This window comes from Oncorhynchus kisutch, linkage group LG11, assembly GCF_002021735.2.
Source record: "Oncorhynchus kisutch isolate 150728-3 linkage group LG11, Okis_V2, whole genome shotgun sequence".
Taxonomy (NCBI): Eukaryota; Metazoa; Chordata; class Actinopteri; order Salmoniformes; family Salmonidae; genus Oncorhynchus; species Oncorhynchus kisutch.
Window position 1 is genome coordinate 70,894,599 of NC_034184.2, and position 23,565 is coordinate 70,918,163.

The 23,565-nt window shown below is 40.7% G+C and overlaps 1 protein-coding gene across 17 annotated transcripts in view; it reads left to right on the forward strand.

The window, feature by feature from the left end:
• Window positions 1-23,565, forward strand: part of unm_hu7910 (un-named hu7910) — a 41,331-nt gene that overhangs the window by 12,953 nt on the left and 4,813 nt on the right. For 4 of the 17 annotated variants that reach the window (XM_031836234.1, XM_031836236.1, XM_031836231.1 and 1 more), the window contains 5 exons: window positions 1,374-1,424; window positions 1,613-1,627; window positions 2,659-2,727; window positions 4,124-4,168; window positions 7,552-12,122. In XM_031836234.1, the coding sequence (XP_031692094.1) occupies window positions 1,374-1,424; window positions 1,613-1,627; window positions 2,659-2,727; window positions 4,124-4,168; window positions 7,552-9,677 (2,306 nt within the window). In that variant the 3' untranslated portion in view covers window positions 9,678-12,122. Of the gene's footprint in view, window positions 1-1,373; window positions 1,425-1,612; window positions 1,628-2,658; window positions 2,728-4,123; window positions 4,169-7,551; window positions 12,123-14,360; window positions 14,430-15,240; window positions 15,466-19,549; window positions 19,592-20,120; window positions 20,207-20,322; window positions 20,410-20,588; window positions 20,740-21,013; window positions 21,151-21,439; window positions 21,539-21,697; window positions 21,788-22,023; window positions 22,162-22,410; window positions 22,547-22,700; window positions 22,793-23,104; window positions 23,239-23,565 lie in introns of those variants that run through there. The other 13 variants (XM_031836245.1, XM_020494422.2, XM_031836232.1 and 10 more) reach the window with 10 other exon arrangements.

Sequence of the window (23,565 nt, forward strand, 5' to 3'; positions counted from 1 at the left end):
ATTTAAATCTTTTAATTTTGCCAGTTAAACTGAATTAGTAATTTCTGCTTTTAGACCATTGGTAAAGAAAGAAGGGATTTGAAAGTAATCAGTTAATCTATACTCTTAAAAGCCTTACAGTAATTCCCTTTAATCAGAAATGTCAATGAAGTATTTTATCTTTATAACCAACCACTGACCATCCGCATAACACTGTTCAGGCTTCTGATAACGTTGTATTTCGCAGTTTCTGTGTCTCATAGTTTAATTCACAAAAAAGTGTGATGTCGTGTATCTTTTTAGCAGTGGAACATTGGATATTGCAGTACATGCCGTTTTCTATCCTCAAACGCTTATTATGTCAGCAATGTTCCCCTTTGGATTAGCTTGCTGGGCTACTTGCAGTGATGTGATCTTCATTCAAAACATGCTGTATCTATTTGCACGGTCTATTCTAAGACTATGTCTAGCAGTTGTCTCGCTTTTCCCAGCAGTAGTATGTTAATTCAGTTTAGCAAGGATGACTACTTTGTCTAAATTCCTTTGACTCAATGGTATTAGGCCTACATCTGGAAAGGACTAACACTGAGTGTGTTGTTGGCGTGATCCTGGAATGATGCACAAATGCATTGTGAATGACCAAATGACCACTGAATTTGCAACTCTGCAGCGTTTTTTGCATTTCTATTTGAAGGAAATGTGTGTTAAACTGTAACTGCTAATAAACCACCATGCTATTATTGGATTGAAGAGAAGTTCCCATCTCTTGCCAAACAGCCCCACAAAGCTCAGCCTGAACCCCAGAGTTTAGGAATGTCGTCCACATTGACTTTAAGCCATGTGGGCTAAGTATTTACGCAGGGGTTTCAGACTCTGTTTTCAGTTTCTTTATTTTCCGAAGGTCACAATGACCAAGAGAGGGTGTATTTCTGTTCCAGACTAGAGGGACAATAGGCCAGAGTTGAGGCCATTTTTGATTTTTAAAAACTATTTTAAGTAGGCCTATTGAAATATGTAGTACTAGTCTATTAATATCTTGAGGTAAAATATCTGAACACTGCATTTAGTTTATTATGTAGTGAGGTAAAGTTTTAGCATCCGTCTAATAAAAATGACTCGCAGTGTTGATGGAACTATTTTATGTGTAGTGTCTACTATCTACAAACATGGGCACTATCAAAGATTATGGTCATCGACAAAGTGTTATGCCTTTTGTACAGGAGTGGATCATGACAGGAATAAGTGACTTCTTTCTGTTTCATATAGATTGAGCGACAGTGTCATATTTGCGGTATGATGCACAGTTTGCACTCTTTTGAAATGGCACGTACAGTCCCCTCCGACATGGTCCATGCTGTGGCTAATATCTTTTTTTGTTTTTGTTTGTATGTTAGACGAGAAAGAGGTCAAAACTGCTGCTCCCAAAAAGGAAATGCTGAAAAAAGGTACTTCCTCCCGGTTGGTTGCTCCCTGTGCGTGTTGACTTTTGCCTACATTTGGAGTTTTTTTGCTAAACTCCCTCGTGACCCTTAATATTGCCTAGTAAATGGACCAACCCTCAACAAAAAAAACATACTGTGTCGAAATAGGTGTCACTGTTGCTAATGGTTCTTCTTTCCTTTGACATAATTAGAGGACAAGAAAAAAGGTATCTTCCTTGAATTTCTTTTCCAGAATGATTTTATTCTCTTTGGGAATAAAAGTATCATTTTTGTCTGTGTGTGTGCGCATGCGTACGTGTGTTTAAGTTGGAAAATTGATTTCTGGTGGGCATGACATGGTCACACTTTGTGTGAGAATCAACTTTCTCTGGACTGTGGCTCTTCGCTCTGTTTGCGTGCGCACCATGGATTTTTAAACAGCCCTTTGACAGACAGTGCAGCATTCAGGGATCAGAGGTAGAAGACTTCATACGTGGAAATATTGTATCACTCACGTGGTGTTTTTGACCAAGAAGTAGGCCTCTTAACTTCATGCAACACCTCAGTCAAAACTGTGATTAAAATTAGCTTGTGTTGCACTGTTGTCTCTCATTTTGAAGAGAGAGACGATAGTTTTGTCTTGTGTTTAGCCAACCAAGGCCCAAGTTTAAACTTGTTGTTCAAATCAGTATAGGTTGGATTATTGTTTACCGTCAATTTTATATCGCACTTTTCATCTGTTTTTTCTCCATTCAGAAGAGTGGGGTCAGAGCCAGGGATCAGCCATTCTTTTTTTACCTAGTCGGCTCTGAGATTTGAATCAGCAACTGTTCGGTTACTGGCCCAATGCTCCTAACCGCTTAGATAAGACGATCTGCAACTCATACAGGCTGTTGTAAGGCAAAATTAAATCTCATTAGTGGATTGAAGTAGTTCCCTGTTCAGAATAGATCTCATTCTTAAAAAATCTATATATAATAATATATAGTTTGGTTACTTTTGGGTCTTATTGGACTTTTTTTTAACAAGCCTACATGAAAGACCATAAACTAGGCAGAGGCACAATAAAGGTTAAATTATGTTTTAATTTTCTTTAAAGGGGCACAATGTATTTGATTAACTTAAATGTGTTTTCAGAGACTGAATGACTGACTTTGGTTTGATGATGCACTTTGCACTCTGGAATAGCATGATCACTTCTTCTTCAATTGACACACACTTAACTTTGGTTTCTCTTTGTCCCCTGAAAACATTTCAGCTGAGAATATTGTAGAGGTTCCCGTTCCAAAAACAGAAAAGACAAAAGGTAGCCTACTCTTTAATGGTGGTGAGTCTGTTGTGAGTCTGTTGTATGAGTCAATTCTTGTTGACCATTGATGAAGCTAAAAAGCTCTTCCTTTCTTCATTATTTTTTTTTTAAACAAGCCTGTGGATGCTATGACAAAAGTCAAACCTGAAGGTACTTAAACTAAATATCCAGTTAAAGTCCAGTTTCATTGAGTTTTAATCTGTCAGGAAAGTGGTAATGTGTGTTGCATATGCGTGTTGTTTATCATTAATACAATCATCAGTCATACTTTCAAGATGTTGAGTTTTGATTCTGTAGTGGTTGTTATAATGACACCTGTATTCATGCTCCAAACTTTCTGAGGGGCATGGACAAGGGTCAGAGGTACATCGGCCTAATGCTAATGATGTCTGTTGAGAAAGAAAGTATTTTTAGTGACCTTAAACCCATGACTGTTTACACCTATACGATGGAGATATCCTTCTGCTCCAGGTCACCTTAAAGCTCGTTTGTTTGCATTCAGGACGACTTTACATACTTGGGTCTAATTTCTCAATATTCTTAAGAGATTTTGGGTTAGGGGATGAAGAGGGTGGCTATTGTAAAGCTACTAGTGTGAGTAGTTGTTTAACAGTAGAGCTCACCATTGTCTTACTTCTGAGTAGTTTATAGGCTTTGTGGTCCTTTGTAGCCCAGTTGGTTGAGCATGGCGCTTGTATCGCCAGGGTAGTGGGTTCAATTCTCAGGATCACCCATATGCAAAACGCATGCACACATAAAAGCATCTGCTAAATGGCATATTATGAGAACATTTGTTCACATATGCCTAACTGCGTAGATGTGTTCCACCATTTTCTTGCTAATTACTGCATTACATCTTTAATCCATTCCTAAATGGGCCAATTGTGTGCCGCCCTATGGGACTCCCAATCACAGCCGGATGTGATACAGCCTGGATTCGAACCAGGTACTATTGTGACGCCTCTTAAACTGAGATGCAGTTCCTTAGACCACTGCGCCACTCGGAAGCCTTTCTAATAGTTTAATAGTTTAATCTAATAGATTTCAGTTTATGACAAAACAAGCAAGTGTATCAATCATTTTTACAAAAGCAAAAATGTTGTATTTTCAGCTGTTCGAAGCAGGTGTACAAAACCGAAAGTAAAAGATGCAAAAACAAAACTTAAGCATGAGAAGCATAGAAATAGTGCACATAGAACATATCTACCGCTTCTTAGACTTGCTTTAAATGAGTGTCAGAGTTAAGTGTCAGATCTATAACTCTCATTTCTATGTGAATTTAATGGTGTCGCCCAAAAAGTTACATATTGCAGCTTTAAAGGTGCCTGAATTCTATCAACCATGGCTGTAATTTTATTGTGAAGTAGCTCTAATTCCTTGGTGTTTTATTACTGTTCTTCCTCCCTCAAATCAGATCAGAGTCCTGGAGAGGTGGCTTCTAAAAAGAACAGAACAAAAGGTATCAGCATGTTGCATTTGGTTGTTAGACGAAAGTGAACTTCTTTGGTGTGTGATTGTATTGCCTGACATGCACTGACAACCGAATTTTATCTTTGCTTGCATCCCTCTTGGTTATTAAACATGACAAAATGCTGTATTGATAATGAAATTTAAGATTGATTGATTATCCAAATTAGTTGACCGATTAATCGGCATGGCCGATTTTATTAGGGCCGATTTCCAGTTTTCATAACAATCGGTAATCTGTATTTTTGGACGCTGATTACATTGCACTCCACAAGGAGATTGCGTGGCAGGCTGACTACTTGTTACGCGAGTGCAGCAAGGAGCAAAGGTAAGTTGTTAGCTAGCATTAAACTTATCTTAGAAAAAACAATCAATCTGAACATAATCACTAGTTAACTACACATGGTTGATGATATTACTAGTTTATCTAGCTTGTCCTGCGTTGCCTATAATCAATGCAGTGCCTGTTAATTTATTATCGAATCACAGCCTATTTCGCCAAACGGGTGATGACAAGCGCATTCGTGAAATAAGCATTGTCGTTGCACCAATATTTAGACTTAGGGATGCCACCCTGGATAAAATATGGAAAGGTTCCGTATTTCACTGAAAGAATAAGTGTTTTTTTTCTTCGAAATGATAGTTTCCAGATTTTACCATATTAATAATGACCTACGGCTCGTATTTCTGTGTGTTTATTATATTATAATTAAGTCTATGATTTGATATTTGATTGAGCTGTGGTAGGCAGCAGCAGGCTCATAAGCATTCATTCAAACAGCAGTTTCCTGCATTTGCCAGTAGCTCTTCGCTGTGCTTCAAGCATTGCCCTGTTTATGACTTCAAGCCTATCAACTCCCGAGATAAGGCTGGCAATACTAAAGTGCCTATAAGAACATCCAATAGTCAAAGGTATATGAAATACAAATGGTATAGAGAGAAATAGTACTATAATTCCTGTAATAACTACAATCTAAAACTTCTTAACTGGAAATATTGAAGACTCATGTTAAAAGGAACCACCAGCTTTCATATGTTGTCATGTTCTGAGCAAGGAACTTAAACTTTAGCTTTTTTACATGGCACATATTGCACTTTTACTTTGTTCTCCAACACTGTTTTTGCATTATTTAAACCAAATGGAATGTTTAATTATTTATTTGAGACTAAATGGATTTTATTTATGTATTATATTAAGTTAAAATAAGTTTTCATTCAGTATTGTTGTAATTGTCATTATTACAAATATATATATATTAAAATCGGCCGATTTAATCGGTAGCGGTTTTTTTTGGGTACTCCAATAATCGGTATCGGTGTTGAAAAATCATAATCAGTCGACCTCTAATCCCAATAAGAAATGTGTGCCATAATCTGAATAACCTTGTTTTTCCTGATGTGATTTGATTCGTTTGATTTAGTGGTGTTGAAATGACTGGAGTGAGTTGTTAGGATGAATCAACTCCATGAAGAGTTGTGGAATCATCCGCCATAAGATGTGCAGCATGTTGATTCACATGTTGAACTCTAGTCCGGTCGGTGTGTTTTTTTAACACTTATTACCATGGATGTGATGTAATAAGAAAAGAACCCGGAATGTGCTAACGTAGTACCAGCAGCAACAAGGTGAAAACTGTAGATGTTCAATCTCAGCCTTGTTTTAGCCTATTGTCTTAAGGCTATTTGATCAACTATAATATGTCATATGTATTGTAATAGCAGGACAAGCAAGCCATCCAGTCTGGGTGCAGAAGTAGCAAAACTGCAGAGGGAAGAAGAGACTGCAGCTGGAAATTGAGAAAGTAATACTCAATCGGGAGAAAATAAAGATGGCAGGGAAATTACAATTAGAGTTTTAGTCGAGCGTGAACATTTTAAGCCCGGTCCGACCAGAGCCTGAGGAGAGACAGGTGGTCAATGCTCTGCGGCCCAGAAAGCCCAGGGAATGTTACATTCTGAACTCAACGAGGAGAAAGTGGGGGAGGAAATTGAACAAGAAGACAAAAGACAAGCTGAGAATATTCTTGCTAAAGAGGAGCAGGAGAGACAATTGGCCAGAGTGATGTAGCTCAAGAGGCAAGAGGTGGCCCAAAGGTCCAGGAAATGCTAGAGGCTTAACTCGGAAGAGGAAAGAGAGGAGAGCGCAGGAGTAAGCAGAGAAAGAAAGGCTAGAGAAAGGGAGTGTTTTGAAGTAGTTCAAGGAGGGAGACGAAAAAGAGGCCGAATAACTGTAGACTATACAGTTGCCTCAGCTTAATTTCGTACACTGGTTTGGTTGTTACTATAAAGCACCACCGAACTATAGCCTGCATATTGGAGTTTTTCTTCAATTTCGTGAGCAATGTTGTGAACACCCTTTAGTGATCAATGGCTTTTCTCATGCAGGTTTGATGTTTTCAAATGATCAGATAGCTGATTGGTAAAGTGCATGCATGCGAAAGAGTCATGGCAGAACCACAATACCCAATTACAGCATGATTTGGATAGCTGATTCGGAGATCAACACCATAATCCTTGCATCAAGAGTGATGTCTATGAATTTGAATAGCTGAAACTTCTGTAATTTCTCCTAGAAATCTGATTTTAAAACTAACCTAACTATACTGCTAATCTTACACCTAACCCAATTTAATTCAGCAACATTTTTTCTGCTCCAACAAATTTTGGATCATTTCAAAATGAACATGGAGTGAAATGTTGTATTTTCAAATCATTTGTGTGACAATTGTGAAGAGTCTCAAAATTAGCGACTAATTCAAATAAGACTTCGTTCAAATAAGAGTTACCATAGAACAGGCCCCAGTATCTGTGCGTTAATGTCAACGTTGAGTATGACGACTCTCCTCTAATGCCCAGGAAGCGCCGTTACAAACTCCCATTAGACAGCTCTGCAAGTGTTATGTCACAGTATGGATTTTTGCTGAGCAACAGTCTTCATTTACTCCCATTACAGCTGTTAATGTACTTCTAAATCAAAATCTACAAGCAACCAAAAAAAAAAAAACGATTTGTTTCCCCCAAGCACAGGTTGAAGTCTACAACAGCTCAATACATTGGAGGTGCCGAAGGGGTAATTATTCGGTTGCTTGTGCATTCTTGTTTTTTGTTTTTTATTGGAAGTACATACCGGCCGTAACGGGAGTAAATTAAGATAGTTGCTCAGCAAAACTCCATATTTTGTGAGTAACAAACATATTATGACATTAAAATTGGAGTTGAATTGGAGCTTCCTAGGCGTTAGGGACATCTCTAAGACACAGATACTGGGGCACATACATAACAATAATAATAAACCTCCTGGCATGTGCCACTGGCAGTGGGAAATAGAAGGAGTGTTGACATACTGCCCTTTTAAAACAAGTTTCAAACCCCCAGAGCACCCAACAAGAGAACTTGGGAGGAAATTAAAGTCAGCATTAAAGGAACAGTTGAGAATGATCCATGAGAAGATTGAAGCTCAAAAAATTGCTGAAATGGCTTTGGCTGAAGTGAGAAGTATCCTGGCCAAAGAGGAAGAAGAGAGACAATTGGTCAATGCTCTGGAACTCAAGAGGCAAGAGGTGGCCCAAAAAGCCCAGGAAATGTTAGAGGCTCAACTTCGAGAGGAAAGGGAACAAGAAGAGAAAAGAGCGGCAGAGAGAAAAGCACAGGAGCAAGCAGGGAAAGAGAGGCTGGAGAAAGAGCAACTGGAGCAGTTGGAGAGAGAAGATAAAGAGAGGCTGGAGAAACAGAGGGAAGCTGAGGAGAAGGCAGAAAAAGAGCAATTGGAGAAGGAAAAGCTAGAGAAAGAGAGGACAGAAAAGGAGAAGGCAGAGCTGGAAAGGATGGAGAAAGAGAGACTGGAAAAGGATCGAGCAGCCAAAGAGAAAGCAGAAAAGGAGAGGCTTGAGAAGGAACGGGTCGCCAAAGAGAAAGCAGAAAAGGAGAGGCTTGAGAGGGAACGGGTCGCCAAAGAGAAAGCAGAAAAGGAGAGGCTTGAGAAGGAACGGGTCGCCAAAGAGAAAGCAGAAAAGGAGAGGCTTGAGAGGGAACGGGTCGCCAAAGAGAAAGCAGAAAAGGAGAGGCTTGAGAGGGAACGGGTCGCCAAAGAGAAAGCAGAAAAGGAGAGGCTTGAGAAGGAACGGGTCGCCAAAGAGAAAGCAGAAAAGGAGAGGATTGAGAAGGAACGGGTCGCCAAAGAGAAAGCAGAAAAGGAGAGGCTTGAGAAGGAACGGGTCGCCAAAGAGAAAGCAGAAAAGGAGAGGCTTGAGAAGGAACGGGTCGCCAAAGAGAAAGCAGAAAAGGAGAGGCTTGAGAAGGAACGGGTCGCCAAAGAGAAAGCAGAAAAGGAGAGGATTGAGAAGGAACGGGTCGCCAAAGAGAAAGCAGAAAAGGAGAAGATTGAGAAGGAACGGGTCGCCAAAGAGAAAGCAGAAAAGGAGAGGCTTGAGAAGGAACGGGTCGCCAAAGAGAAAGCAGAAAAGGAGAGGCTTGAGAAGGAACGGGTCGCCAAAGAGAAAGCAGAAAAGGAGAGGCTTGAGAAGGAACGGGTCGCCAAAGAGAAAGCAGAAAAGGAGAGGCTTGAGAAGGAACGGGTCGCCAAAGAGAAAGCAGAAAAGGAGAGGCTTGAGAAGGAACGGGTCGCCAAAGAGAAAGCAGAAAAGGAGAGGCTTGAGAAGGAACGGGTCGCCAAAGAGAAAGCAGAAAAGGAGAGGCTTGAGAAGGAACGGGTCGCCAAAGAGAAAGCAGAAAAGGAGAGGCTTGAGAAGGAACGGGTCGCCAAAGAGAAAGCAGAAAAGGAGAGGCTTGAGAAGGAACGGGTCGCCAAAGTGAAAGCAGAAAAGGAGAGGCTTGAGAGGGAACGGGTCGCCAAAGAGAAAGCAGAAAAGGAGAGGCTTGAGAAGGAACGGGTCGCCAAAGAGAAAGCAGAAAAGGAGAGGCTTGAGAAGGAACGGGTCGCCAAAGAGAAAGCAGAAAAGGAGAGGCTTGAGAAGGAACGGGTCGCCAAAGAGAAAGCAGAAAAGGAGAGGCTTGAGAAGGAACGGGTCGCCAAAGAGAAAGCAGAAAAGGAGAGGCTTGAGAAGGAACGGGTCGCCAAAGAGAAAGCAGAAAAGGAGAAGATGGAGAGAGAAAGAGTAGCGAAGGGATCTGAAAAGGAGAGGATGGAGAGAGAAAGGGTAGCGAAGGGAAAGGAGAGAGCAGAGAAAGAGCAACAAGCCAAAGAGATAGCTGCTAAAGAAAAGGAGAGAGCGGCGGTAAAAGAAAAGACTGCAAAGGCCAAGGTTGAGACAGAACAGTTACGTAAGGCGAAGGCAGGGAAGGAGAGAGCAGAAAAAGAGCCTCTACTCAAAGAAAAGATAGTTGTGAAAGAGAAAAGAGCCAAACAAGCAAAAGAGGAGATGCCAGAGAAAAATGCAAACAACTTCACAACTACAAGCAAGAAGGAAAAAATATTGGCTATACAAGACCTTCTGAAGCCTAAAGCTACCAAGGTGAACAAGAAATGGAGCTTCACAGGATGATGATCCTTCAATTACAAAACCGACAACTATCCCCTCCTCCCTAAAGGCACTTCTGTAGATCTGCAGGGATTGGAAAGAGCTACGCAATGCAGTGCTTCACATTGTCCTTCTGATAGGCTGGATGGATTCTCTGACTTATTGCCATGTTTCCAACCACTTCAGATCTACACATGTGTCTAATGAGGAGGGGCTAGGAATTGATTTACATTTGAGCCAATATAATCGATGGTGCTGAATTTAAAGTCACGTTCATGCCAATGCTAAATATGTTATGGCTGGTCTGTGGTGATCTGTGATAATCAACTTTGGTTTTGGTCTTCGGTTCTTACAAATCAGAGCCTTGTCCCTCAGAGCCCTTTTGGTATGTTTTTATGGCACAATACGAATGATTGATTGATTTATTGGGAAAAATATGCACTGAGTACAACCCAGCGGATAACATGTTATAGAGCTTCCACTTGTGTCCAACATGTACCCTGATATATTTACACATACATACATACATACATGCATACATACTGTATAATCATTACAGAAAGATGGGTACCTGCACACTGATAAATGCTCCCATAGATACACCTGCGGAAGCATTCATTAAAATTGTGGGAGCATTCATTAGTGTGTGAGTCTTTCTTTCTGTCTTTCTTTCATTAGTGTACGTTCTGTACCCTTCACCTGCAAGTCACTGAATATACTACTTTGAAAATAGTTACAATGCAATATTATGCCATTTTGACATTTGTGTGTTTTACTGTATTTCTTACATTGCTACAAATTTTAACATCATCCTATCACTTTCTAACATAAGTGTTAATGTCATAATAATGTCAAAAGATATTGAATTATATACAGACTAATGACAAAGTATGCTCATTGGCTTGAAGTGATTTTTATTTTTAGATTAGAAAATTTAACAGAATATTTACCTGAGGTGCTGACTTGCTGCACCCTCGACAACTACTGTGATTATTATTATTTGACCATGCTGGTCATTTATGAACATTTGAACATCTTGGCCATGTTCTGTTATAATCTCCACCCGGCACAGTCAGAAGAGACCTGGCCACCCCTCATAGCCTGGTTCCTCTCTAGGTTTCTTCCTAGGTTTTGGCCTTTCTAGGGAGTTTTTCCTAGCCACCGTGCTTCTACACCTGCATTGCTTGCTGTTTGGGGTTTTAGGCTGGGTTTCTGTACAGCACTTTGAGATATCAGCTGATGTAAGAAGGGCTATATAAATACATTTGATTTGATATTTATGTTAGGGCCGAGTGTCTGTGGGTTTTCGTTCCACCCTTGTACTTGATTGATGAATTCAGGTCACTAATTAGTAAGGAACTCCCATCACCTGGTTGTGTAGGTCTTCATTGAAAGGAAAAAACAAAAACCAGCAGACACTAGGCCCTCCATGGAAGGAGTTTGACACCCCTGGTATAAGGTGTTTCTCAGTGAGTTCAAATGGCTAGCGTAAATGTGCATTGCCACACAGATTTGCAAACAACGAGTGCTATAAACTGGGTGGTTCAAGCCCTGAATGCTGATTGGCTGACAGCCATGGTATATCAGACCGTATACCACAGGTATGACAAAACATGTATTTTTAATTACGTTGGTAACCAATTGATAATAGCAATAATGCACCTCGGGGGTTTGTGGTATATGGCCAGTATACCACAGCTAATGGCTGTATCCAGGCGTTGTGTCGTGCCTAAGATGCACCTTTAGCCGTGGTATATTGGCCATACACCACACACCCTCAGGCCTTAATGCTTAATTGAAAACTATGAAATGTGTGCTATCAGCTGTCTTTCTTTCATTTGTTTTGAATTGAATCAAATTAGTGTCTTTCTACTCTTTGCTTGCTTTTCAGTTATATGCTAGTTAAATGTTTTGTGTTAACTTGATAGGTGTTATTGTATGCTGACAATAAGATTTTTCTTTTGCTTTCTGAAGAATCTTCAGTATGGCCTGGGCACTTCTTTACATATTACTTGAAACATCTCATGAAACAAGGCCGTAGCTACATTTTCTTTTCGTAAAGACTTGATGATGCCTTTTTTGTGCAAGTGAGAAACTCTGTTTGAAACAACATACCAACTTCTTGGGGTACTCTTTTTTTGTCATTTACCAGTTTGAAATGGTACCTTTGCTGTATTTTGTTACTGCTGTAAAGTTCATATTTAGAAATTGCATGACAGAAAAAATACTACCTTTTTAAATCTTGGTTTTTATGTTTGTGTCTGTTGTTTGAAACAGCCTTGATGTATTTTCATAATATGATGTAGGCCTTTTCTTGCTTTGGTGAAACTAAAATCTCACTAGGTACTGGCAGTATGGATGAAGTTGGTGTATTTTGTTAAATCTTGTCATTGCTGACATTGCAATGATGCCAGATAAGTAAAGCTTTTGTCCTAAAGCCACTTTGATTATTAAAGAGCTTTCCTCAAATTGGCGTGTGTGCTCTTTCAATAGCAATAATAACTATCTATGGCAACTTTCATACAATATATTGGAGCCCAATCCCAACGTGTTTCATATGTACAGTACTAGTCAATGTTTGGACACAACTACTCATTCAAGGGTTTTTCTTAATTTTTTACTATTTTCTACATTGTAGTATAATAGTGAAAACATCAAAACTATTAATTGACACATATGGAGTCATGTAGTAATGAAAAAACTGTTAAACAAATCTATATATATTTTAGATCTTCGATTCTTCAAAGTAGCCAGTCTTTGCCTTGAAGACAGCTTTGCACACTCTTGGCATTCTCTCAACCAGCTTCAACAGGAACGCTACTCCAACAGTCTTGAAGGAGTTCTCATATATGCTGAGCAATTGTTGGGTGCTTTTCCTTCACTCTGCCGTTCGACTCATCCCAAACCAACTCAATTGGGTTGAGGTTGGGTGATTGTGGAGGCCAGGTCATCTGATGCAGCACTCCATCACTCTCCTTGGTCAAATAGCCTTTACACAGCCTGGAGGTCTGTTGGGTCATTGTCCTGTTGAGTAACAAATGATAGTCCCACTAAGCACAAAACACATAGGATGGCGTATTGCTACAGAATGCTGTGGTAGTCATGCTTTTTAAGTGTGCCTTGAATTCTAAATAAATCACGGACAGTGTCACCAGCAAAGCACCCGCAACACCATCACACATCCTCCTCCAAGCTTCAAGGTGGGAACCACACATGCAGAGATCATCTGTAGATCTACTCTGCATCTCATAAACTCTGCGGAACCAAAAATCTCAAATTTGGACTCATCAGACCAAAGCACAGATTTCCTCCAGTCTAATGTCCATTGTTTGTGTTTCTTGGCCCAAGCAAGTCTCTTCTTCTTATTGGTGTCCTTTAGTAGTGGTTTCTTTGCAGTAATTCGACCATGAAGGCCTGACTCATGCAGTCTCTGAAAAGTTGATGTTGAGATGTGTCTGTTACTTGAAGTCTATGAAGCATTTATTTGGGCTGCCATTTCTGAGGCTGGTAACTCTAATGAACTTATCCTCTGCAGCAGAGGTAACTCGGGGTATTCCTTTCCTGTGGCGGTCCTCTGTGAGCCCATTTCCTCATAGCGCTTGATGGTTTTTGTGACTGCACTTGAAGAAACATTAAAAGTTCTTGCAATTTTCTGTGTTGACTGACCTTCATGTCTTAAAATAATGATGGACTGTCGTTTCTCTTTGCCTGTTTGAGCTGTTCTTGCCATAATATAGACTTGGTCTTTTACAAAATAGGGCTATCTTCTGTATACCACCCCTATCTTGTCACAATACGACCAATTGGCTCAAAATCATTAAGAAGGAAAGAAATTACACAAATTAACTTTTAACAAGGCACACCTGTTAATTGAAATGCATTCCAGGTGACTACCTCATGAGGCTGGTTGAGAGAATGCCAAGAGTGTGCGAAGCTGTCGAAGGCAAAGGGTGGCTACTTTGAAGATTCTCAAATATAAAATATATTTAGATTTTTCTTAACACTTCTTTTGGTTACTAGATGATTCTATGTGTGTTATTTCATAGTTTTGATTCCTTCACTATTATTCCTCAATGAGTAGGTGTGTCCAAACTTTTGACTGGTACTTTATGTACTATATGTTCTTCACTTGAGTAGTAGTAGTGACCTATTGACTCAGATTGCCAACAGCCGTGATGTGTGATTAATTAACTGTCAACGTTGCCATTGCTTAGGGCAGGCCAGGACTGTGAAGGGTCCCCTTAAAATATCCATCCAATAATCCAAACACCATGAGGGGGCGTTAATAGTTCCGAATGTCATGGAGTTGAAGATGCCATAGATTCTGCTATGGGACTGATGGCCCATGGAAGTATTTCCATACCTGTTGGATCAGGCACTGTTACAACAAACTGTAAACCCCAGTCAGTTGTATTCATATGACTTCTTTCATTTCCTTTTCATTGTCCTCAGTCATTTATTTACTTCATTTTTTAGCCTTTCTCTTTCCTCTTTGGTCATTATCACTTCTTGTAAAATGCACCTTATGTATGTTCTTAAATCATATTCTTGTTCTCAAGTCATATTCCTGACAGTTGAAATTGATAGTCTTGTGAAATGCAGTTATTTTTTGGATTGGAAATTCTAGAGCTGTGTGGTGGTGAGAAATGGGCTATTTTTTTTGACGTAATGTTTCACATGCCCACATGAACATTTCCAAACGAACAGGAGTGAAGGAGAGGCCGGTTTCTCTGGTGCAGAAGGAAGCCAAGGAAGAATCTGCTGTGGAGGAACAAAGTAAGAACACACCTTATTGAGACAGATTGGTACCTGCACTGAATCCCACAAACTTAAATGTCCCTTCACATTTGCATACAGCCAGGTATTATATTCCGTATACCACATACCCAGACATGATCTTCCTACTCCAAAAACACAGATGCATAATGTGAGCTACAATGAGGATGTGATGTCAAAGATGCCTGTGGACATATCCTCACCAGTATTGTTTCTTTTGGGGGGGGGGGGGGGGTTAGGAGACAGGTTAGACTGGGTGTAGAATGGATTAGGGTGGCTGTAAAGGTCACTCAAATGACACCCTCTTGGCATATGGGCTTATTTGTTTTCAGAAAAGGCATTTGTCCTGTCCTATAGCTAACCATCCATTGACCACATATTCTCAGTTGATCATAAAAGCATCTTAAAACGCCACCAAGGGTAGAATAGGTGCGCTCGGATTAGCTCATCCAACGTACTGGGTGGGCGGGTTTGCAGTAGGACCAATGAAATGACCCACAACCTGTACACACATTCTCTAGTCTGGTGGTGGTGTTTGGTCAGAGACCATCACGGTAGGAAGATATTTTAATGGAAAACGTATGCATGACTTCTGGCCAGCAGAATCCCATAGAGCTACAATGACCAACTACGATGGGGTTGTGCTACACTGCCTGGACATACAGTCCAATAGCAAAGTGACTTGTGATTTGTATCTTGAAGATCAGTAAAACTCCACCTTAAGACCGATGCGTTTCGACATACATGGCTTCATAAGGATATAGTCCTTGGCCTAAACTAATGTCCTTTAATTGTAAAATTCAACTTTTAGCCGAGCCCATTGTGAAGAAAGTCATCCAGACAACAGAGGGGACTGAGGAAGAAGGTCAGCTTCCACCGAACCCATCACAGGAGCAGCAGGCCCCTGAAGGTGAGAGTCCGGACGCAGTGGGAACTCCAGCCAAATCAGAAGATGCAACTGAGGAATCTTTTGAGGGGAAACTGGCGGTCGAGGCAGGATCGTTTGAGGCAGAGGCTGCTGTCCAGGTAGAGGAAAGTGAGTACCCCTCTTGAAACATTGTTCATCCTTCTCCCACCAAGAATACAAAGAGTGCCAGTATCACCTGGTAAATATTGCCACGGCTCATACCAACTGCTGTTCAATTTCCTCCAGGTATAGCTATGCACTATCCCACCAATGCGCCCATCTGTTGGCAAACAGTTTGAGGGGAGATGCGTACTGTGTCCCTTCATAAAAATCCATTCTGTTGCTGTGCTTCATTACAGAATTATCCATTAAGTTTCGTGTGACTGCTTATCCTGAGGGGAATGCAATCAAAAGCTACTATTGCATAAACCTGCTTGGCCCAGTGGCCCGTCTCATTTTCCAATTAGAAACGTTGGTTAAATAGGCCCTGGATGTTGATTTGGGGGCCATGAAAACCACATGAACAAAGAAATTGCAATTGGGTTGGTCAAAAAGAAAAGCAGGGACCACCCGAAAAGGCAGCAGGAGCGTTTCTAAAGCTGAATGGCAACTGCACCAACTCATGCGACAACCTTAAAGGGGCAATCTGTATTTCAAAACAAAGGGTTTTATATTAACAAAGGGTAACACCACGATTTTTGTATGTATGTATGTTACATTACAATGTGTGTTTAACTCATTCGCACATTCATACTTACATGAGTCAGTTTTGCATGACATTTGTTTAGAGGATGAAATCGATGCCATTAACATGAAAGGTGAGATATTCGGTATGCTTTAGTTTGATGAATCTGAAAAAGCTTTATTTAATATTTATTTGCGCTGCTACTGTGTGTTGATAGCATTCATAGCATTCTTCTAGCTGCCATTTTCTTCCCTTTGGGTCATTCCACCTTAAAAAGCACAGGAAAGAGGATTTCGACACCCACCATTTCCGATTGTTCTGAAATCGTTTCAGTAGTTAAAAACAGATGAGATTAGCATTCCTGCAACATTGTTTTGTGGAAATATAATTTGATCTCTGAGAAATTAAGCTAATTGATTGCACCCAAATTGGACATTTTGAATTATAGGACTCATATAATATGCAATAAAAATAGTACCCGATATCTGATTTGGACCCCAAATTCTAAAAATAAATAAGACAAGGATTCCAAAGAAATTGTCAAAAACCTCCGACACGCCACACCAATCCCACCCCAACAATGAGTATCAGTTCTCTATGTCTGACAAGTAGTATGGAGCAGCGGCTCAGAGTATTATTTCTTTATTCTATATAATGCATTCTCTGTGAATTTGGTGATGGGTTTTTTTTCTGTTCAGAGAAATGTCATTAGGTTTATGTCCCGGTTCTGACCACTAGATGGTGCTGTTCCTTCTATTAGGTAAGTCACATTTTACCATGATGTACACCATGTTAATGATATCTGAGTGAGAGTGCCTGCGTTCTCGGTCGTATTCAGCGATGATTACTACAAGTTTAGATGACTGGCTAGACTAACTGACCAATCTAAACATTGTTAGCTGACATGGCTGATTGAGTGACTGTCAGTGACTGACATAACAAGAGAAAAAGTACTGATGCACAACCAAATTTCGAAATTGCACCCTGTGTATTCTACTATTCCAACTCTAACCAGTAAGTTGAGACCCTGACTGAGTTCATTTAAAATATATATATATATATATATATAAAGTACCAGTCAAAAGTTTGGACACACCTACTCATTCCAGGGTTTTCATTTTATTTGTACTATTTTCTACATTGTAGAATAATAGTAGACATCAAAACTATGAAGTAACACATATGGAATCATGTAGTAACCAAAAAAAGTGTTAAACAAATCAAAATATATTTCATATTTTAGATTCTTCAAAGTTGCCACCCTTTGCCTTGACAGCTTTACACACTCTTGGCATTATCTCATCCAGCGTCATGAGGTAGTCACCTGGAATGCATTTCAATTAACAGGTATGTGTTGTTTAAAGTTAATTTGTGGAATTCCTTTCCTTCTTAATGCGTTTGAGCCAGTCAGTTGTTGTGAAAAGATAGGGGTGGTATACAGAAGATAGCCCTATTTGGTAAAAGACCAAGTCCTTATTATGGCAAAAACAGCTCAAACAGGCAAAGAGAAACGACAGTCCATCATTATTTTAAGACATGAAGGTCAGTCAACACAGAACATTTCAAGAACTTTTAATGTTTCTTCAAGTGCAGTCACAAAAACCATCAAGCGCTATGAGGAAATGGGCTCACAGAGGACCGCCACAGGAAAGGAAGACTCCGAGTTACCTCTGCTGCAGAGGATAAGTTCATTAGAGTTACCAGCCTCAGAAATGGCAGCCCAAATAAATGCTTCATAGACTTCAAGTAACAGACACATCTCAACATCAACTGTTCAGAGAAGACCGCGTGAATCAGGCCTTTATGGTTGAATTGCTGCAAAGACACCACTACGTAAGGACACCAATAATAAGAAGAGACTTGCTTGGGCCAAGAAACACAAGCAATGGACATTAGACTGGTGTAAATCTGTCATTTGGTCTGATGAGTCCAAATTTGAGGTTTTGGTTCCAACCGCCATGTTTTTGTGAGACTCAGAGTAGTTAAACGGATGATCTCCACATGTGTGGTTCCCACCGCCGTGATGCATGGAGGAGGATGTGTGGGGGTGCTTTGCTGGTGATACTGTCAGTGAGTTTTTTTTTAAATTCAAGGCACACTTAACCAGCATGTCTACCACAACATTCTGCAGCGACACACCATCCCATCTGGCTTGTGCTTGGTGGGACTATCATTTGTTTTTCAACAGGACAATGACCCAGTGCTCTGCGTATGTCTGAACTCCTTCAAGTCTGTTGGAAAAGCATTCCAGTTGAAACTGGTTGAATGTCAAGAGTGTTGCAAAGCTGTCATAAAGGCAAAGGGTGGTTACTTCGAAGAATCTCAAATAGAAAATATATTTTGGTTTGTTTAACACTTTTTTTTGGTTACTACATGATTCCATATGTGTTATTTCATTGTTCTGATGTCTTCACTATTATTCTATAATGTAAAAAAATAAAGAAAAAACCTTGAATGATTAAGTGTCCAAACTTTTGACTGGTACGGTTTTCTTCTGGTGAGAGAGAGGACCAAAATGCAGCATGGTTATTTATAAACATCTTTAATAAAGATGAAAATACAAACAATATACAAAAACAATAAACGTGAAAAACCAAAACAGCCCAATCTGGTGCAACAGAGACAGGAACAATCACCCACGAAATACTCAAAGAATATGGCTGCCTAAATATGGTTCCCAATCAGAGACAACGATAAACACCTGCCTCTGATTGAGAACCACTCTAGGCAACCATAGACTTTCCTAGACAACTCCACTAACCACAATCCCATAACCTACAACAAAAAAAACTAGACAAAACACACCACATAAATACCCATGTCACACCCTGGCCTGACCAAAATAATAAAGAAAACACAAAATACTAAGGCCAGGGCGTGACAGGTACTGTATATATAATACTTTGCTTTTACTTTGACATGTCGCAACCACCCATTAACATAAGTGGTTTGTAACCCACACTTTAAGAAATACTTGCCTAATAGCAGGAACAGCACCATCTAGTGGTCTGAACCGGGTAATGTCAGGATGTGGGATGGGACATAAACCTAAACTTCAATGACTAATTTCTCCACAGGGGGAAAAAAACATCACCAAATTCATCAGAATACAACACGTAGGACACATAGGATGAAGAAACAATACCCTGAGCCACAGCTCCATACTTCTGGTCAGACGTAGAGAACTGATACTGTATACATGTTGTTGGGGTAGGATTGGCATGGGGCGTTTGGTGGCTTTTCACCATTTCTTTGGAATCCTTATGTCTTACTCATTGTTTAAAAAATGTGGTGGTCCAAATTGGATGTTATGTACTAGATTTATTGAATATTACATGAATCGTATAATTTGGGTGCAATCAATTAGCTTAATTTCTCAGAGATGAAATTATATTTCAACAAAATAATGTTGCAGGGATGCTAATCTTATCTGTTTCTAACTACAGAAACAATTTCAGAACAATCAGAGATGGTGGGTGTCATGGCTTGCTGAAATGACATGGAATGATCCTTTATTATGTCTTTCAGGAAATGCAGAGGACCAACCAGAGGATATGCTCAAATACAAAGGTATGTGTTCTTTTGATATGGATTCCTATGGTGAACATGAGCTTTCTAGATGAGCAAGAGGTGACCAACCCTGCTTAGAGAACTAGCCTGCCGTAGGGTTTTGTTCCAGCCCTACTCTGACACACCTACTTATTCTACTAATCGGCTGAATCAGGTGTTTACGTGTAGAAATGGAGTAAAAGCCTTCACACTCAGAATCTCTCCAGGATGGTTTGCCACCCCAGCACGGTAGTATTGTACTTATTCTCCTCAGTTGGCATTCGTGTTGCCCCACCTAGCCCTGCCACTGAAACTGTGTCTAGCTTTTCATTCTGAATATAGTCATTTAAATGTCTACCCACTGAGTCACAATGAGTGACTCATCTGGAAGTCCGTTTAGAGTTGAAAATAAGAGGGATTACAGTTTGGTCTGCAATTTCATTGAGAGACAACATTGTAATTTTCTGAGGTTGCACCCACCCACACACACACACATGTTGAGTGATACAACCAATAGCTCACTTTTATGACGTTCTGTTCTTCATTTCAGCCAAGAAGAAGAAGCCTAAACTCCTGAATACATTTGAGAAAACGATCAAGGCGGAAATTGACGCGGCTGAGAAGTTACGTAAAAAGGTAGTCTTATGTTGTCCTATTTATAACACTGTGTGATGTTTTTAATTAACATGCTCTTATCTTGAAAGTAAATGGATGCTGATCTGTTGTTTCCCATGTCTTGTTTCGCCACCCAGGGGAAAGTGGAGGAGGCTGTCCGGGCTTTTGACACTCTAGTTCAGCAGTACCCCCAGAGTCCAAGGTGTCGCTATGGGAAAGCCCTGGTGAGAACCACAGTCTAAATACTGTAGCATGCCATTCTCCTGGTTTATTTTGAACTGATTAAACAAATATTAACCCTTTATCAAGTTAAACACTAAATGTGTTTATCAAATCTTAAATCATGTTTACTATGATCCTAAAAAATGGGTGAAATGTTCTGGGGCCCATTATGTATGTCCAGGCCGAAGATGACCTGGCAGAGAAGATGCGCAGCAACGACATGCTGCAGAAGGCCCTCAGCACGTACAAGGAGGCGTCAGAGCTGCCCAACGCCACGCCTGACCTCATCAAGGCCACACTGAAGAAACGGGCCGAGCGTCAGCAGTTCTTAGGTAACCTACAGGGCCAAGGGTGCTGGAGTGCCTACACACACACACACAAATTACACCGTACATTTTTCTTGTGTACTTAGTTTGAAGACCATTGCGCGACTCCAATTGTCATTTGGTAAATTGGTTGTTGTAGTGGTTGCCTTTTCGATTTAATTTAGTATTTAATATAATTCATTCAGTATTTTGAAATACTTTCTCTAATTGAGATTACTGGGGATTGTGGTTGTGTGCATAGAGTGTGTTGTGACTCCCTCCCTCTCTCTCTCTGGTGTAGGTCGTATGAGGGGTGCCTTAGCCACGTTGGAGAAGCTGGTACAGATCTTCCCTGAGGACATGGCCCTGAAGAACGATCTGGGCGTGGCTCACCTGCTCATCGGAGACAACAAGAGCGCCAAGAGGGTCTACGAGGAGGTGAGCCGTGGTCCACGTCATCACCACTCTTGACTGCTTTGGGGTTTCCAAGCATTTTTTTTTTCTTTTCTGGGAAATAATGTGTTGAAAATGAAGTGATTTTGCTTTGCAACACATCTTCACCTGGTCTGCTTCAGTAAACACATTACTAACAGAATTGTAATTTGCAAGATTACATGTAAATGGAATGTATCTAGCATGACATTTTCAGCAGGGAAATGTCAATGAGTGTCACGATTGAATGTTTGATTAACAATTGACGATTTCTAAATGATGTGTCCCCTGGTAGGTGTTGGCCATTGCACCAAGTAACGGCTTTGCTAAAGTCCATTACGGCTTCATCCTCAAATCAGAAAATAAGATAGCAGAGAGCATCCCATTCCTCAGGGTAAGTACTGTAACCAATCATGCTCCCACAGATTCAAACCACTCTTTTGATCCTTAATCCACTCTCTCTGCACTTATTAAACCCGCCTCTCTGCACTGAAACCCTCCTCTCTGCAATGAAACCCCTCTCTCTGCAATGAAACCCCTCTCTGCACTGCAGGATGGTTTGGAATCAGGGGACCCTGGCACAGACGACGGCAGATTTTACTTCCACCTCGGAGACGCTTTGCAAAGAATGGGAGATGACAGTGTGAGTTAAGATCAAACTCAGACACCAAGCTTACACCAATACTGACTCCACACCAGCAGTATTCACTAGATACATGTAGTAACTTCACAGAGTATGATATCAGTATGACTTATCGTGATAGTATTTTTCCTCTGACAATAAGATAAAACAGAGTATTTAAATGTACCTTTTATAATATGAGTTAAAATGCGTTGGTTTTGGAATACTACAAGCACAATGGTCTTCTCCTCTTCCAGGCCTACAAGTGGTATGAGAGAGGGCACCAGAGAGGTCACTTTGCCTCCGTATGGCAGCGATCTCTCTACAATGTGGACGGTCTCAAAGCCCAGCCATGGTGGACGCCCAAGGACACTGGCTATATGGATCTAATCAAGGTAATGTAGATGATGACAACTTGTCTCATCTGTTTGTCTTTTCTCCCTGATAGTCACAGAGTTCTAGAGGGAGCACGTCCTCTCTTTTCCTTTGATCTGTTCTGTGACAGCGTGGGCAGAAACATGGAGGGCTGTCTCCCATCTTAAAATAGTCAATTCTTCTTCATTTGAGTTTTGACCTGGTGTAAAGCTGTGCTTGGACTGACCATAGAGATATAATAATATGAATAATGTGGGTCTATGTCATAGACCCTGGAGAGGAACTGGAGGACCATTAGGGACGAGGCCCTGTCAGTGATGGATAAAACCACCGGCCTCTTTGTTCCAGAAGAGGAGAACCTCAGAGAAAAAGGGGAGTGGGGCCAGTTCACACTCTGGCAGCAAGGTAAACCAATCAAACACTTCACAACTAGCAACTGGCAAGTCCCTATGTCAGAAATACACTAAATGTAATTGAATGGAAATAATCCTAAGTATAGGTTTAGTGATGTCTGAACCTGGCCTCTAATTCATTGTTTCTCTTCTTCTGTTCCTTGCAGGCAAGAAGGCAGGGGAGGCCTGCCACAGTGTTCCAAAGACCTGTGGCCTGTTGGAGCGCTACCCAGAGGCAACAGGCTGCAAGAGAGGACAGGTAGGTCACCCCACCACAGACGTGACTGACATGCCAACTATCAGACAGATGGACAGACAGGCTGGTCCTGCAGGCTCCTACTGGAGATAGATGGAGTTACAAAGGCTATGTTACGCTCACTGATATTTCTCTCAATTTCTGTTGTAAAAATAGGAAATGTTTTTTTTGGGGGGGGGTTTTATATATTAATTGTCGAAATGCATTTAAAAAAAAACATAATTCATATTTCATTTCAGCTCTGTTCACTTTCTCTGGGTGTATGACTGCCTCTCTGTCTCTCTCTCTATTTCTATATTTCTCCCTGGGTTCCAGATCAAGTTCTCGGTGATGCAGCCTGGTACTCACGTCTGGCCCCACACGGGGCCCACTAATTGTCGCCTGCGCATGCACCTGGGCCTGGTCATCCCCAAGACAGGCTGCAAGATCAGGTGCACCAACGACACCAGGTAACATCTTCCACAGCCATCAACGTCATCCCCTTGTTACATCTAACAACATCACCCACTTGTTAGTTCTCGGTACAGTGTAAGACTGACCATTTGAGTGCTCTGTACTTGATTGTCACTCAAGACCAAGTGTAGCTGAAGAATGTTTGAACTGTTATGTCGATTTTGTGGACTGTCAGTCCTTGCATCCATAGCTCTGTCTGCGAATTTGAGTGGTTACATTTCCCCAGCCCCAACCCTCTCAGCTTTATACCAAACTAACTCCAGGAGCTGCCATTAAATAAAAAATCATTAAAGCTAGATTTCTTAGTTGTTACATCCACTTTT